Consider the following 12069-nt stretch of genomic DNA (forward strand, 5'->3'; position numbering starts at 1 on the left):
GTTTCAAGAGTGGAAGTCACATTTAACACACCATACATGATTCATCTGCATGTTTACAGAGGTTTAAAGCACACAAAATTGTGCAGATAGCGTACTGAAGTCTAAACTTTAACATACACTCAGTTGCATACATAGCAATAAGACACAATAAATTCTGAACAAGTTACAACCAATAATCAGCCAGATTGCTATGTACACATTAGGAAGGAAGCAATTAAATACTGCCAAATGAGAATGTCACTTAAATTACTTTTTCTATGAAACATCTCGCTGACACCACCACACATGCACACACACACACACACATTTTTTAAAAATCACAAACATCAAACTGATGCTTGTGGTCACACACATGGATACCCCCAAACATCTGATTTTCACAAGGCAAGAGGCAATACAGTGACTCAGAGTGACTTACTATAATTTGCCACACTTGGCTTTTGAAAATCAGTCACTGGAGGGTGATTACTGTGAAAGTATATTCAGACTTTCATGGCATGGACTGCAGGAAGAGGAGCAAAGAGCCTTAACTAATAGCTTCATAACCTTTGCCACTAAGTTAAACATTGGCTTTTGCTAAAATAAAAAAAAAATCTGTAGGAGAAAGACCCTATGATAATATTTAAAACAACAACAAATCTACTTCCTTTATCACAATAGAATATTTTTCACAGCCCACCTATCCAATTGTTAAACAAAGCCAACCACCCTTTTGAATAACTGTTTTACAAAGTCATTATTAGTGGAAATAGAAGAAATAATTGAAAAAACAAATGTAACTACTGTGTGCAGATGCGGTGGAAAAAGCAGAGACCCGAAATATGGCAAAATCAGTGCTTCATAAACAGTCAATGGATTTTTCTAAAAATACTTTTTGCTAATGGCAAAGTTCAACACCTCAGAAAAAGTCTGAATTAAGATCTTAGAATAAGTTTCCAAGCGGTACAACATGGTTTCAAATACACTACCCTTGTTGTTTGTAAGGCCGCACTGAAGTTTAGCTTAACAGTCATAAGCCATGTGTTTGAACATCTTATGAGAGGTGACCAGCAAAGAAAACAGTTTTTTTCCTTGCTCACCCTATTACCTATGAAGAGATACCATTGCTTTCCAAATAGCTATTTTAAAAATTTCCTTGAAGATATGACCTTGAAGAAAAAAGTCCAGGTTTGCTTCATTAAATCATCTGGAAAAATATTTAGACTTTATAAAGTGACCATGCAACAGTTTGAATTCTCAGAGAGTGTTCCTTTGTTAATCTATAGCTACCTTCTCTAATTGGTATGTGATAGCTTAATAAGCACATATACCAAGAAATACACACTCTTTGCTGTAGCTCTGCTACATACGAAGTTGAGAGAGCTGTAGAAAAATGTCATCACCTTCCTAACATGTGTACATTTTCAGAAGCCAGTGAATTCTGTGTCTTGTTGACATAACTAGGCAACTTAAATGCGTTGCAGACATACCTTCTCTTGGAGAACTCACTTAAGCTGTTAAGTAAGTTCTCCAAGAGAAGGTAAGCACATCTTGGTTGCAGGATGAAGAACCAGAGGAGGCCAAGGAGGTATTTTCTGGGATGCCTCCTTGTCTAACAGAGTTATCTTCAAGGGAAGAGCTCCACACTCACCAGGGCGCACATTTGTGTGGCAGGATAACAATGAACGAGGGGCCAGTCCTCTTTTCCACTTGTCTGGTATGATCTCCTGGCAAGGACACAGTAGGTGTTTGCCAGGTGGCTCCTGGACAAGGTTTCTTTAGGGGAGTACAACAAGGCTTCAGTCATTGCTTTTCATAAAGTGCTTTGGGATCCTTCAGGAAAGAGGACTGGTGAAATATTATTACTAACTTGCTTCAATTTTCAAACCAAATGAAACCATTTCTCCAGTGTAATTATTGCTTCGAGCATTAGTGAATGTTCTTTAAAGGGAATGGCTCTCATCTTTAAGTACCTACTTCTTAAAATACTCATTCCCTGGAGTGAATGTTTTTAATTACTGTCTCCCAGGCACCCTCGCCAATTAAGAGGATGTTTTAGCTTGTTAAGTAGTTGCCAAACATATACTTCCATGACTTGCATTTTCCAGGTTGTACTACCTCAAGAGTCTGTACAGCAAGAAGAAATCAAAGATGTAGCCCAACATGCACTATGTCTGCCTGGCTGAGGAGACAGGCTCCTGCCTCTTCTAAGAGATTGTTGAGAAGATGTATGGTGAATGTATGGCTACATTCTTAGATCAGATTATGAGCTTCTTGTGGCCTAGGACTATGTTTCACACTTGATTCTTTGGATCTCAATGGGACTTAGAATTGAGATAGACATATGGGAGAACCTCAGTCAAGGATTTTTGAGGATTTTCACAAATGATGAAAGCTGATCAAGCATGTTAGAAAACCCTGGAAAAGAAGACCTGGGACAGTTTCCTTCAGAGGCTCTCATATTGGATAAAAAAAAGAGTGAAAGACAAAAATCCATTGTATCCAAAATTAAACAAAACAAAAACAGTAAAATAAAACAAAATATCCTCAGACATTGTAAAGTCTCTGTAAGTAGAAGGTCGGCCAAATGAATAAAGGACTGTGAATTAGAGAACACAGTTGTCTCTCACAAGAATGTATTAATTTAAACTGGGCTCACAAAATATTGCAAAGTGAAGGTACGGGGAAACCTACCTGAATAATAGCTAATTATGGAAGCTATAACATACCCACTTTTATTTAAGAATGTTGCTAAGAAAATGCATTTTCAATTGATTTAACTATGCCCATTAAAATGTAACATGCATTATTCTTTTTGTGGGCATGCCTTCTTTCCTCACAGAAGATGAAAAAATAACCTTATGTCCCCAATATAAAATAGCAGGTTTAAAATTAATGCAGTTTTGGTCCAGTATGCCAGAACTTACTGACCAAATGAGGGGTCAGAAGGGTGGGTCAGTTTCTGCCTCTCCTGTTTGTTGAATGCCTCCCACCTGATTCAGTCACAAACTTCCTCCTATGCCACCAGAATGATCAGGATCAGGAAATCCCTTGGATTCTTAGTTTTTCACAATCCTAGAATCTCATCTCACAAACTCATTGAACAAAGTAATCCATTTTATAATTAGAAATAAGTAGAAACTGAGTGCAAATGACTCTGCCATTCTTGTTATTAACTAAGAGGCATAATTTGAAATGATGTTTTTCCCAAATTTGCTGTTTAATTAAGTTAACTTAGATGTGTATTACATGAAGTCTGTATTCCTTGGCAACAAGCAGCTCTGTAATATTGGAAACTTGTTAGGTAAAGGCTGAATTTGAAATCAGAAGTAGGTAGATGATCTACAAAATAGGAGATTCCCTGTAGATAACAATCAAGAGGTAACTAGGTGTGGACCAATTCCCAATGGGACGGCCTGCTATAAAGGGAATGATTCTAGTTCTGACCTTAACTCTGAGACTAAACCAGCTCCGTGACCTTGAGCATGTTACTTAACCTCTCTGGGTCTTAATTGCCCTACCTGCAAACCCACGGACTTAGATAAATTTTATGGGCCCGTCTAGTTCTAACACTCTCCATGCACATAGAATTCACTTAGACAGAAGAAAATTGCATTTTAAAATCCTCCCAGGCATGAAAAAGGAGCTGTAGTGATTCTGATCAAGATTCTTTGAGGGTTTCATTGAGTATAAAATCTCTTAAAAAAATAAAGTCTGAGCTCTGGGCTTTAGTTTTCTAATGACCATAGGCCATGGGCCAAATCTGTACCTTTGCAGCAGGGTAATTATTTATGTTTAAATCAAATGTTTTTAAAATGGAAGGGATCAGAATAACATTGTGAACAGGGGACTTTGTATGAACTCCCATGAGGAGGAATGGTAGAACTCTGTGGACAAGGATAGGGCCATAAAGAGCAATATTTAACTGAAATGCCTGTGAAGCAGAAAAGGATCATTTAGAATGTCAGTGAAGTGAATGGGTCTTGGCTCCAGGAGATGAGGAGACTCGTGCCTTTTCTGAATATGCAGTGTGATTTGTCTAATTTGGATTCTTGTGAGAAATTCAGATAGGAGGTAATGAGACCAAAGCAAGATTTCCAGATGTTTTTAGCACATCCTTGGAATTAACCACTTGTAAAGGCTTCTGAGCATATTTTCCCTGATGCCAATTGGCCCAGATGATTTTGAGGCAAATTTGACCTAAGGAGAGGTAGGTTGAAAGGGGAAGGCAGCCACCCTAGCCCTGGACAATCTGCCCCTTGATCTATGATGTAGGGTGAGTGGATATGCCTGTGGGGTTGTGAGGAGCCCATTGCTGACTGACCATATCTGCAGGGCACTTTCTGGTTCAATGACAATTTCATCACCAAAGAATCTGGAGCTGATCCACTATGATTTTCAGAGACACAGCCCCCATGGACTTACTTTGCTTAACTTAGAATTGTAAAGGAAATATATTTCTGCCCATGTCTCTCTCCCTCCCCTGTCTTATCTGTAATTCAGGCTTTCACTTTGCTTAGCCATCTCCTTGACCCCTGTAAAAATCTATGGATCATTTTCATGCTTGGATGGGAGCTGAGTATACAGGAAGGGCTACTTTCTGTCCTATTCTATCTTTGCAAGGTAGAGCTGAAAGAGAAGAATTCTCCACTTCTGTTTCTGGTGGTCTCCACACATCACTATGCGAAGAAAAAAAGGCCTGTCAAGGCCTATTTAATCAGATAAGTACTGATGGATAAATTGGATAAGGTGAGCCCTGAGAATTCTGTACTTTGGAATGACCTAGTTTAGCTGACAGGGAACCAAGGTCAAGCCCACTTGACCCCGTGCCCTAGAGACACAACCTGGTGTCTTTCCCTCAAACTCTTCTTAAGGTTTGGAATGGAGAGAGAAATGATGCTAATCTTATTTTCATTTATAGAACTTCTCTTTATCAATCACAAATTCATGTAAGAGCCCTAAACTAGGGGTCAGATTACAGAACCTGCTGCAGAACAGAGGGTCTCTCTTTGGGATGGCCAGCTTCAGTCATAGGTGCCACCAACAGGGTGGCATGTTTGAGTCACTGTATGTCGTATTCCATGTTGACACAACTCCCCCATGCCCTTTCTAGGCTGAAGCGGGAATGGCACTGGCAACTCTGGCCTCCACCCACCACTCTGTTCCAAAAAAAGAGGACCTTGAACTTGTAACCTTTGTATTTATAACATTCAAAACGCTTGAAAATGAGTGGGTACACAGTGGGGCAGGATGGGGGTAAGGGTGATGTAAAACGCAGGTAGCAGCGATGGAGGGGTGGACAGCCGGGATGGGCCTCCCTAAAGCATGCTGCTGAGTATTTCTGACACGGGAGAGGCGGTGGGGCCCTCCTGACTCACATCGGGGCCAGTGGGGCTGGGCAGGGTGATGCGGCCTCCAGAGGGCGGGCTCAAGCTTGCCCATGGTTTTTCGTCCTGGGCCACCACGGCCGCTGCGTAGGGCTCCACGTAGAGGCGGCGGACAGAAGGCCTCGCGTCCTGGAGACTGCTGTTCCGCTCCTCAGGAAGGCTGGCGGCGTGGGCCAGAGTTAGGCCCCTGGGATCATCAAGGGCAGGGCCGGCCCGCTTGGCCTCCTTGGGCTCCTGGGCCAGACCACAGGCCTGGGACAGGTGCTGTGTATAAATGCCCTCAGAGAGCGATAGCGACTGGGTCTCGCTGTGGATGCGCAACCAGCGATGATGGCGGCTGAAGCCGCCATAGTGGGGGTGCTTGCCTGGCTTCCGCTTTCCCAGGAAGCCTAGCGGCGGCCGCCCACTGGACACAGTCTTGGCGTGGTTCTTGGGTGTGAACCCCGTGAGGGTCAGGCTATGGAGAAACTCGGCACATGAGCGATCGGGATTTGGGCCCTCGCCCTGGGGATCCTGGCCCGGCCCCAGTGGGGTTTTCACGTCGTGCACTTGTAGGACGTCGGGGGCGCTGCCGCTTAGGCCGCTAAGGGTCTGCTGCGCAATGTCGTGAGATGATAGGTAGACCAGGTCCAGGTCTCTGGGGCTCAGGGCATCGCTGGAGTCGTAGTCACTGTCGGTGGGGAGGAAGACTTCTGAGCAGGCTTCTTCATCAGAGCAGGGCTGTGAATCTGCGAAGCCAGAAACTGAGGTTAGGAAAAATATAGTCTTAGCTAGAGCCTGCTTCACAGGCATAGGAACAGTGCATTTGACCCCGCACTTAGAAGGGGACTGTGCTTCGTTTAATGCCCTGCTGTCACCTCCTGAAATGCTGACACATTTTGAACTAGGGGCCCCACATTTTCATTTTGCACAGGACACCACAAATTATGTATTGGGCTCTGGTCTTAGCATAAGGGAAAGGAAAGAGAGGAACTCTGACAGCTTCAGCCCAGATAGAAGTAGAGGAACCTTCCCTCATTTCCCACACACGCTTTTATTATTAGCTGGGCAGCTGTGGAGAGGATGAAACAGGCTAGAAAGCTAAATGTTATTCATTTATTCATTCCCTATTATTTCAGAGATGATTTTTGCATTTGACAAAGTAGCAGGAATTTAAAAGGGTGGACGAAGAAGAGGAGACTCCAGTGGTGGAAGTTGGTAAGCCTGGTTTCAAATCCTAGCTGCCGTCCACCTCCATATTCTGAAGGACTACCTTGCTCATTAAAAAATACATCAGTTAATCGAAGAAAAAGCCCACATTCTAACCAGGTTACAGTTAGTCTGTTGATGGTGGAAAATCAGACGTGATTATCATCGGAATATTGCAAAATTCATGGATAAAGTCTGATTTGTTAAGGAGTCAGTATCAAGGTTTCTTCTATTTTAGGGACTAGAACTAGACGGAATGCTTTTCTTCCTTACTGTAGGAGATGATGTGCGTACTTGCTCTTAATTGGCAGGGCAAGATGTCAGTTTTGCCTTTTCACTCCTCGTTGTTACCCAGTATCCATTATCCAGTATCCATTATTGTTTGTTTAGTTACAAAATCTTAATTTTAATTGGGACACCAATGCACTTATGTAAAAGACCACCTTTTTTCAGCTTCCCCTGCAGCTAAGCATGGCGATATAATTAAGTTCTGGCCACTGAAATGGAAATGGAAGTATGGTATGAAACTTCTGGAAGGCTACATAAAGGGACCTGGCTTGGCTGGGTCATTACATTCTTTTTCTTTCCTTCCAGTTTGCCTGTAACTAGATGTGTTGGATGAGGTCATGGAGCAACCTTGGAGATAGAAGCCACATGCTAGGATGGTGGGGCTGAAAAATAGAGCTTGTTGCCTGAAGACCATTACGTCTGCATATCAACCTTGAATTGTCTCCTTTTGAGCCTCTTTCACACAAGAGAGAAAGTATCTTGTGTTTATGACATTCTTATTTGGGTCTTTGCGAAACCAAAATTTATCCTAGCCAATAGGAGTATGGTTAAATAAATTGTGGCGCATCTGTATATGGAATATTATCCAGCAGCTACAAAGGATGAGATAAATTTATATGTTCTTTAAATAATGGCTACCAATAAAAGGATTCCCTCTTCTGCCTTTTTGAGTTCTACTGATCTGTTCAAGGTTTTCCTCAAACATAACCTCCATTAGGAAGGAGCTGCCCCAGCTGTTGGGGCAGAGATATTTAATTACTCTTGGGGCAGAGATATTTAATTCATCCATTCATTCACAATGAAGATTCTATATTACTTGAGATCCTGCTCTAATAGAAGCACTGTACTTGGTGCTTGAGTGGATATAAAATTAATACGAAATTATATCTGTCTCTAGGGAGTTTACTGTTTTAATGGATGTATAAAGAAAGTATGCATCTGTGAGACTGTGGCAGAACATACGTTTTATAAGAGAAGTTCAGCAAATAAGTGTAGGTATATAGGAAAGAGGGATTATATTTTATCGGGACAGGATTGATGAAATACTCTATCATTTCATTTATTTTTCTCCCTCCATTCATTCATCTCTATGTCTGTATTTATGTCTTCATCCACTTTTAAAAATGACTGGAGGTAGCTTTTAATAGTAAATATACAAACGATAAGAGGATTAGAAACAAAGAGGAAAAAGAAAGAGCACAAGTAGTCCCGTTTTGATATTATATGAGTTGTATAAAATGTTAAAATTGTGGGGTGGCTGAAGGAAGGGTGCATGGGACTTCCTGTACATTTCTTTGTAATCTTCAGGGTCTATAATTATTTCAAAAAACATATTTTTAAAAACAGCATTCAATTTTTAAAAAGGTAGGGTGGAACCAGAGGAGGGTACTGAATGCTTAGATAAGGAGTTTGTACCTTATTTTGTAGCCAGTGGGTAGTCATCAAAGAATTTTGAAGAATTGACAAGATGAGAGCTATGATTTAGGACAGCAACTAGGATGTAAGATGAACATGCTGAAGAAGAGATAGCAGGGAGGCCAGCTGGGAAGCTGTGGTCCAAGCTACATTTTCCCTCCAAATATTTATCTTGTTCAGGCTGTGGGGCTAAGCAAGAGCTGTGGTTGTGTGGAAGAAAATAGAAGTCCAGGAAAGTCATTCATTGAAAGATGTTTATGGAACAGTTATTTTGTGCTAGACAGACATGGTCTCTGCTTTCAAATAGCTCAAAGAGAGTGGATTAGACAATAAGTCAGAAAACACATAAGATTAATTTTGGGTAGTATGAAGTTCTGTGAAGACAATGAAAGTGGATTTTAACGAAAGAGTGACTTAGGAGGAAGATGCTTTTGATAAGGTGGCCAGGGGAGGAAGCATCACTGTACAAAGGGGAGTCTGGGTAAGAACCCAATGATCAGAAGGAACCAGCTATGTGATAGTTTTAGGGACAAGTGTTCCAGATAACTGGGAGAAGCGAGTGTATAGGCCTCAAAGTTATTAGTAGATATCAAACTGTGATTCCTGGGAAGATAGGAAATTAAACTAAAGGAGTTAAATTTCAGTTCTGATTTGGGTTGGGTGGTAGAATCGATGGTTTAATTTGGGACAGGTTGAGCTGAGGGGAAGCCAAAACATCAAGGAGGGGATGAACTGAGAGTATGTGGGTAGCAAAGCTGAAGGAAGGTATTTGTGAGTGTGGAGAAGAAGAAACTATTGGAGAGAGAATGGTTGAATATATGAGTGGTGAGGATGATAATATAATAAGGAGGGGTGATCAATTGTGAGCACCAATGCTGGCATTGGTGCTTTGTGAGAAAGATGGAAGGACACATTGTCCTCAGAGGTAAGTGGTTAGGAAAGAAGAAACATATATTTCCAGGTTAAAAGGAGAGAAATGTATAAAGGCCTGGGCTAAATAACTTTGATATTCTTTAAAAAAGCCTTAGTACTTTTTCCAATCTTTAGTGGGAAAATTAGGACACTGCAAGTAATACGATTTCAAAATTGTTGATTGTTTTTGATGATAGCAGGGGTAGGTGCCTTAAGAGTGAGGAAGAAGAGAACATAACTGAGGATTTGAAATTGCTCTTGAAATAGGACCCAGGCAAAGAATTCATAATTGACTGTAGTTGAACTTCCTTCTTCGTTTATCTGATCAGTGTGTTCAGCTGTGTGCATGTATCCACAATGGTAATAACAATATCTGATATTTACCTAGTGCTTACTGTGAGCCAGCCATAATGCTAAGAACTCTAAGTGCTTTATTTTGTTTAACACTTACAGCAATTCTCATTTTGCAGATCAGAATACTGAAGCTTAGGCTTATCAAATTTTCCAATTTGTATTCTTGATAAGTGGTAGAATAGGCAGCCAAATGTAAATCTGTCTCACTACAAAGACTTGCTGTGCTGCCATCCACCTTAGCATTTCCATGACTCTCTGTGGAAACTTCCTGAGGAGTGGCACTTAGTTCATCTAATTCACTTTTTGTGGTACACAGAGTTAAATTACTTAAACTCTTAGGGCTTCTTGACATTGCTGCTACTAGAGAAACATACTAGATCTTGTATTAGTTTCCTGTGGCTGCTGGAACAAATTACCACATACTGGGTGGCTTAAAACAACAAAAATTTATTCTTTTACAGCTCTGGAAGCCAGAGTTTGAAATCAAGGTGTCAGCAAGGCCACACTCCCTCTGGAGGTTCTAGGGGGAGAATACTTTCTCTTGCCTCTTCTAGCTTCTGGTGGCTGTCAGCATTTCTTGTGAGCATGCCACTGCTATCTCTGCTTCTGTCTTCTCATGGCCTCTTTTCTGTGTCTGTGCCTTCTTTTCTGTCTCTTATAAGGGAACTTTTCATTGGGTGTAGGATCCACCCATATAATCCAGGATGATCTCATCACAAGATCTTTAATTTCATCTGCAGTGACCCTTTTTTCAAATAATGTCACGTTCACAGGAAGGGGAACATCACACACCGGGGCCTATCATGGGGTGGTGGGAGGGGGGAGGGATAGCATCAGGAGATATACCTAATATAAATGACGAGTTAATGGGTGCAGCACACCAACATGGCGCATGTATACATATGTAACAAACTTGCATGTCGTGCACATGTACCCTAGAACTTAAAGTATAATAAAAAACAAATAAACAAACAAACAAACAAAAAAACAAATAATGTCACTTTCATAGGTTATGAGGGTTCAGACATGGACATAGTTTTTGGGGGCCAGTAGAAGACTGATAGTAAAAATTACTAGAACTGGAAGCAACCACTGAAGTTTGCAACACTTTCAGTCCATAGTCAAGCACTTTGCAAAATATGTCGGTATTTTGATCTCCCAACATATGAATGGTGAGAACATACTGTTTGGAGGGGACTAAGGAGTATATGAAATGTGCCTTAAATGAGCTGACAGTCTAATATTTTAATGGAGTATCATATTTTAAGACCCAGTCTCTCAAGGACAGCCTGTATTGTTTTCCCCAGGTGGAGTTAGTTGCGCAGTTCTTTTGCCTCTTAGAGCATTTTATTTATATCTCTGTAACTGCATTTACCAAGTTTTATTATAAATTATCCATTTTCCTATTTGTCTTCCTCATTGGACCATGAACCCTAGTGAGCATGCAGTATGTATGTCTTACTCATCTCTGCTTAGTAAATATTGAATAAGTCAGTCAACAAAGGAATGGGCTAAGGAACAAATCAAGCAAAGGGATGTGTAGAATCTTTTGTATTTCCCAGATCATATAGTCTGAACATGGACATATGAGTGGACTATGAAGACCTCCCAACTACACTGTGTCTTAATCATCATTGTATTTGTAACCTCTTGTGCTACAAATGGTACATAGAAGGCTCTCATTAAAGCATGCTGAGTGGAATTGAAACTGAAACAAATATTGAAATCTGGGAGCATAACGAATAGTGATATTTGACTGTCTCTTAGAAATAATACTAAAAGCAATGCATCCTGAAAGGATCTAATTTACTTAATCTACCATTGATTCCTGAAACAATCACCCAGATAATTTTGCTTTATCTTTGCTGATATTTGACTGAAGAGCCAGCCCAAATATAGCAGAAAGAACAATTGTCTTAAAATTAGAGAAACCTGGACTGAAGTCCTGTCTTGCTACCTACTGCATATATGATCTTGAGCAAATCATTTAGCTTCTGTGAACTGGTACTATGAATAAGTACTATGAGGAGTAATTTAGTTTGTCAAAGATACTTTAAGTGGGCTGGGTGCGGTGGCTCACACCTGTAATCCCAGCACTTTGGGAGGCCGAGGCGGGTGGATCACTTGAGGTCAGGAGTTCGAGACCAGCCTGGCCAATCTGATGCAACCCTGTGTTTACTAAAAAAAAAAAAAAAAAAAAAAAAATCCAAAAATTAGCCAGGTGTGGTGGTGGGCACCTGTAATCCCAGCTACTCGGGAGGCTGAGCACGAGAATCACTTGAACCTGGGAGTCAGAGGTTGCAGTGAGCCAAATTTGTGCCACTGCACTCCAGCCTGGGCAACAGAGTAAATCTCTGCCTCAAAAAAAAAAAAAAAAAAAAAAAGATGCTTTAAGTGCCTTAAAAACAGAAGATATTAATATTGAAATTCTCTTCACCCTAAATAGAGAATAACATATTAAGATCATTAAAATATAAACCAGTAATCAGATATACTTCAAGGTGAGAATGCTATTGATAATAAAGGTGAATAATAATTTCTTGTA

At 40.8% G+C, this 12069-nt stretch overlaps 1 protein-coding gene across 1 annotated transcript in view; it reads right to left on the reverse strand.

Annotated features, from left to right (window-relative positions):
* Positions 1 to 5159: 5159 nt before the first annotated feature.
* ANKFN1 (ankyrin repeat and fibronectin type III domain containing 1) overlaps positions 5160 to 12069 on the reverse strand; it is a 241417-nt gene continuing 234507 nt past the window's right edge. The window contains exon 19 of the mRNA XM_063706249.1: positions 5160 to 6094. Coding sequence (XP_063562319.1) covers positions 5298 to 6094 — 797 coding nt within the window. The 3' untranslated portion in view covers positions 5160 to 5297. The remainder of the gene's footprint in view (positions 6095 to 12069) is intronic.

Source organism: Gorilla gorilla, chromosome 4, assembly GCF_029281585.2.
Source record: "Gorilla gorilla gorilla isolate KB3781 chromosome 4, NHGRI_mGorGor1-v2.1_pri, whole genome shotgun sequence".
In the NCBI taxonomy this organism is placed as follows: domain Eukaryota; kingdom Metazoa; phylum Chordata; class Mammalia; order Primates; family Hominidae; genus Gorilla; species Gorilla gorilla.